This window comes from Monodelphis domestica, chromosome 1 (genome assembly GCF_027887165.1).
Source record: "Monodelphis domestica isolate mMonDom1 chromosome 1, mMonDom1.pri, whole genome shotgun sequence".
NCBI lineage: Eukaryota > Metazoa > Chordata > Mammalia > Didelphimorphia > Didelphidae > Monodelphis > Monodelphis domestica.
The window spans coordinates 224,754,940-224,760,939 of record NC_077227.1 but is presented as its reverse complement, the minus strand read 5'-3'; the positions used below and the strand labels follow the sequence as shown (position 1 = coordinate 224,760,939).

Here is a 6,000-nt window from a genome sequence, read left to right as displayed (position 1 = left end):
ATTGTTCTTCTTTGTATTTGTATTCTCAGTGTCTGGCACATAATAGGCATTTAAAAAATTGACTGATTGGCAAGTCAATTGAGTTTTCAGCCTCTGTATCTGCACCTCTAAAATGAAAGAACTGGGCAAGATTATTTCTAAAATCCCTTCTCATTGTAAAGTTCTATGATTTTAAGTCCATTTTGTATATAACCTAACTGTTTCTACTATGAAGCAGCTGCAAATATTAAAAGAAAGATTGGCTTTGTAATCAAAGAATCTGGATTCAAAGCCTGACTGTTACCCATTACCTATGTCATATTGAATAAATTACTTGCCTTTTCTGAGTCTCTGGTTCCTCATTTCTAAAATGAAATGGTTGGATTATTATATTTGTAAAATGAAGGTGCTGAATAAGATGATCCCTAACATAATCTTTCTATCCCTAAATCTTAGAGAGTTGGGTTCAAAAGAAACCTGGTTATTTATTATAGGCCATCTTCTAGGATATGGAAATAACTTTATTATACAGAAATTTTCTTTATAATGTGATCAATCCAGTAAAAGTGAAAACTCATTACAATAAATACAATAGCCACCTCTGTGCAACAAAATAAAACCCAGTCAGCCTACTTCTTGCAAAGGTACAATGAAGGAAATGGGTATATAACACAATAATTTTGACAGTTCCTCTGAGTTTACTATGAACAATTTAAGCTACCCCAAAAATACTTATACTTTTGGTTTTAGAGATAATATAACACAGTGGGTAGCGAGTTGGCTACAGAATCAGGAAAATATGAGTTTAAATTCTGCCTCTGATACATACTAACTGTGAGACCGTGGGCAAGTACTCTCTGAATGTCTCAGTCATCAGTGAAGATTATTCGTGATTAGAGATAGTTTGGTGGATGAAGTTTTCACATAGGGAGTTTTCTATATCAAATGAAATCATAGGCCTAGACCAAATATATAAATCTATAGGTTTATGTATGTGTGTATATGTGTTTTACAACTACCATTTAATTAAATAATTGAGAATAAAGTTCTATGGAAATGCAAATGAAATCTTCTTTAGAAATTTTATTAATCCTGCCAGGCAAAAACAGGTAAAAAATATTAATCTTGCAATGATATTTGTTTGCACAACAGCTTCTAGCAGCATTTTAAATGAAAACTGTACTCATGGAATGTGTCAGTAAAAAAAGTAGGCAAGAAACAAAGTTTTCAGTACTACCATGAAAGATGAAACTATCAGCTGCTTTAATCACAACAAAATGTTCTGATATTATTCTGTTTTGTTGTAAAATCTTATGGAAGATTTTTGTTTAAAGTACTAAAAGTGTTCAATTGTGTGTTCACTAATATTAGTAATATAGTTTGTTTGATTCATAAATACTATAGTTGCCTTTATATTAGCAGTAAAAATCTTCAGTGGCTCTATAAATAATTGAAAATGAAAACTGATAAATTTTATTTTAAGAGAAACCCACCAATCTAAAGTGCCAAATTTAAGGAACAAAATTTGAATCTTGAACTGATGAAGTAAATGCCAGTCTGTCACAGTTATGTCATTTCCTACAAAAACTCATTGTATTATATAGTTTTTCTTTAATGAGATGATTTTAATTCAATGTAAATTAAGTACAGTGCATTTCCTTTTGGTTATCTTGTGGCTAACACAAGAGAGTTATAAAACACAAAAAAGTTAAGGTTTTGTGGGTAGTTTACTTAGTTTCCTAGGTAGCAATTTGGTGCTGACACGTGTGAAGTCTACATGCTTGAGGGTCAGAGAAGCATGCAAGTCTAAGAGATAAAAATACATACTTTTAAAACTGTAGTATTACTGTTAAAAAAATGTTCAATGTTTGTTTCTTTCATATAACATTAAAATCAGAATTTCCAACATACCAAATAGCTCATTTGAACTATTTGTATCCAAATGGCAAAATTATATTTTAGGCTTTAAAAAAAAAGACTAAAACCAGAAAGAACAACTGATTTTTGCCTCAGTAAAAATAATTATCACTTTGAAACATAGGAACTGAGAAAGTGTGATGTGAAAATGAGTTCAGAGGAATGGTATGTGTATAATAACAAGTTTGTTGTGATTATTTAAACAGATAACCTATAAAAGTCCATTTTTACCGTTTGAGTAGCAGTTCTTTCCTAATTTCAAAATCCCTCAATTTTTTCCATTCCTAAAAATAATAAAAATTGATTTTGTCTAAACTCTGTAAAAAAATGGTTTTTACTTATGCCCTCTGAAAACCAAGAACTTGTTTGCCTATTTTTATTGTTATAATCAAATAACACCAGCTTATAAAAGGAGGTCTGTCTATAAAGAAAACCAACAACATCAATTACTGGGCCTGTATTGCCAAAATTATGATATTTATCAATTTGAAAATTAAAAAGGTGGAATGTCCAAGACTTACTAAGCAAAATGTTCTACATTATTCACTTTTTAGTATAATTTCTTGGGCTTAAAATGTTATCTTCCCAACTGGTTCTCTCTGTATTAATTATAGAACAAAGGAAAACAACAAAAAAAGTAAGAACCCCTCCTTTTTTAACCTTAGAAAGGGGAAACATTCATCTGGACAACAGGTCCTCTATACAATAGCATACTGTTCATATAAAAGGTCTCTTATCCTATAAAAGTCCTGGCACAGGCAGCCTTCTAGTCCAATGCGTCCAGTTTCAGTCTAAGAAAAAGAAAGAAAAAGGAGTTTGTTAGTTTTGTAAGACATTTAAAAAAGAGGAAAACCCTCAATGTAATTTACATCAAGGGCACTGTTGGATCTCATATTTAATGATAATGCTTCTGAAATCTAGGATGGGATCAAGCACAAAGTAGACACTTATTTAACATTTGCTGATTTAACATTTGCTGAATTGAAATGTTGCCAGATCATCTCTATAAACAATAACTAACTCAACAAGCATGGAGGATAGTTTCAAAGTTCCAATTGGCAAAGACTAGGTAACAGCATATATGATATGATGATTCAGTGATCTAAAACCTCTGCTCAATTTATCCCCTCCTAAATGTTTAAATCTTAAAGAAACACTCACTCTACGGACAGCTACTAGATTGTTGCAAACAAGGACGCCTCCTACAAACTCAGCTTGGATTCCCTCTCGTAAAAGAACTTGTTTAAAATCAGACAGTCTTGGTTCATTCATAAACACTGACTGGTGTCCAGGAACCTTTAAAAAGAGACAGAAAAAAAAGTAAATTAAAAAAAATATTTGGTATAAGATTCCAGATATTTTCTCTTATTCCCTCGGGTAATTTGAGAGACGATTTCAAGAAAGAAATTCATGTTCCCTACTGGTGTTCTGAATTTTGCTGTGTTTTTTTTAACATTATAAAGAACTTCACATTTTTAATAGTTTTACAATAAATTTTATTAGTCATGTTTCATTAACCAATACACCTGACAGGGTTACATTATGCGCATCAACTTTACTCACTTAACTAAGGTCAATCAGAGTATCAGCATTAGAGCTAGAGTTAGAACACAAAACCCCTCAAGTTCCCAGCCTTTCCATTAATTCAAAAGATCCAAACTCCTGCACCTCATGTCTATAATGAAGCTAACAGCACTTTGGCACTTTTCAAAAGATTGTGCCCTATGTATGCCCTGGTTATGAGAACCATACTCCTCTATGCTGCTGTGGGGTGGAAGGTGGGAGGGAAATTACCCTAAAAGTGGATAAAGAGAGAAGGATAAAGATTTTCCAATTCTTCCCAATTCCAAAGGAAGAGGTACATATAGGAACAAAGGCTATATAGTCTAATCATGATGCCATTATTGAACTAAAATTACCCAATGGCAAGTCATCCAGGATGCTCACAAAACATTATAAAGAACAAGACAGTAAGTGGACAATAAAAACAGTATAGTCAATCCATTCTTTAATACTCAACATCAAATGCCTGGGAAGCCCTCTAATATATAGGGGTTATCCTTTCTATGTGTCATGGATCCTTTCAAAGAATGACATTTTTAAATGAATAAAATATACTGGATTACCAAGGAAACAAAGTTTATTAAATACAGTCATCAAAATATTTTTTTTAATGTTCACAGATACAGATTAAGAATCTCTGCTCTAGTCAATAATTACCTTCTCTTGTAGACTTCCCATATCCTTGTTTCATAATGATCTAAAGCATTTATAATATCATATATTATGTGTGTCTCATTTCCATTCTAAACTGTCTCACAAAGATAAGGATAATGTCCTATCTAAATTTTATATTTCTTTGAATGCATTAGGACACAGGAAATACTTAATAAAGTTTTACTGGCTAATTAAATGACTGATATTTATCTGGAGCTTTGAGGTATGCAGAGCATTTTAAATACATTCTCATTTTATCCCTATAACAACTCTGCGAGGTAAGTATTATAGATGTTATTCCCATTTTATAATTGAGGTAACAATCTGAGGAAACTCAAGAGGTCAATAACTCTCAACCAATACATGTGAGAAAAAGGACCAGAATCAGGTCTCTGGAATCTTAAGTTCAATGTTCTTTTGGTATTATTATGGAGATGCCTCTTTACTCAATGGGAACAAATACATATGTGCTAATCTTTCTTAGTGATGCATTTCAAGTCATGTAAAATTCAAGGGTAACACACCATAGGAAATTAACAAGTTCAGATGATAAATTCAAGTGTGCAAATGACCCAAAACTTGCCTAGTAATTTACATATACTGGTGATCCTCTATTTAAAACAAACCCTAAGCAAACCAGTACAGCAAAACTCCAAATTAAAAACAAATTAGATGATTAGTCAAATTACAAAAAATCATTTACAGTTTCTTTAAATAGTGATAATTTAGCTTCAAAAGCAACGATTTCATCAGCATGGATTCTCCCTCCATATCTTAATAATGTAATGAGTTGCCTCACTAAAAACATCTATCACCTGACATCTAAACTGCTAGTGATGAGATTCTCTCAACTTATTTATTAGGCTGATCTTCATATGACTATCCACTGTGTATTTAAAGACTTTCTGGAACCTTGGGTGTCTATGCCATGGTGACGTATCAGAGGAGAACGTAAATGAAGGATAGAACTTTACCAGTATGTTTTAAATGATCAGATTTTTTTAAATGGTGCAACAAAACTTTCCAAAAGATACTTTAAGCATTTTTTTAAACCTCTGTACAAATTTACTTATATACTTGTGACAAAAATTTTAAAATATTATCATTAGAATCATCAATAGAGGGTGCAGCTGGGTAGATCAGTGGATTAAAAGTTAGGCCTAGAGATGGGAGGTCCTAGGTTCAAATCTAGCCTCAGACACTTCCCAGCTGTGTGACCCTGGGCAAGTCACTTGACCCCCATTGCCTAGCCCTTGCCACTCTTCTGCTTTGGAGCCAATACACAGTATTGACTCCAAGACGGAAGGTATGGGTTTAAAAAAAAAAGAATCATCAATGGAAATCAAATTGAAAAACTATAAGTTTTTCATACTAAAACATGCTAACAAAAGAGTACAAACTTTTTTTTTTTACCTCATGAGGTGGCAAAGGTTCCAAAGTGGGAATAATTTCACTCTCTTCCCCTGTTTCTTTGTCATCATCTCCAAACAGACTCTTCATTGCTTTTTGTTGTGCAATGACACTAGCATCTGAAGGAGTATCCACTTGCATCTCTGAGTCTTCTCCATCATCCTTCAGTTCTCCTTCCTCTAAAATAACACCTGTGTCTACTTTGGATACTCGCATGTCTAGGACGCCATCTATCCAAGCTAGTTCAGCATCTTTTGCTTTACAGAACTGAAGAGAGCTGACAAGTGAATCTTTTAATCTCACCTAAGTATCATATGCAGGAATTTTGAAAATATGTTAGAAAAGAGAAAAAAAAATAACAAACAACATGTTAATATTAGCAAATCAAACCTAGTATTTTGTAAGACATTCAGTGTTTATAAACATTATGTTTAGGAAAAATATATTAAAAAACTTATTTTATAATTTTATAATGAA

At 32.4% G+C, this 6,000-nt stretch overlaps 1 protein-coding gene across 2 annotated transcripts in view; it reads right to left on the bottom strand.

Moving 5' to 3' along the window:
- Positions 1–482: 482 nt before the first annotated feature.
- The window catches only part of CPSF2 (cleavage and polyadenylation specific factor 2), a 34,806-nt gene continuing 29,288 nt past the window's right edge, over positions 483–6,000 (bottom strand). For both annotated transcript variants that reach the window (XM_001365275.5, XM_056810455.1), the window contains exons 13-15: positions 5,527–5,826; positions 3,058–3,192; positions 483–2,687 (exon numbers count right to left, since the gene is read on the bottom strand). In XM_001365275.5, the coding sequence (XP_001365312.1) occupies positions 2,595–2,687; positions 3,058–3,192; positions 5,527–5,826 (528 nt within the window). In that variant the 3' untranslated portion in view covers positions 483–2,594. The remainder of the gene's footprint in view (positions 2,688–3,057; positions 3,193–5,526; positions 5,827–6,000) is intronic.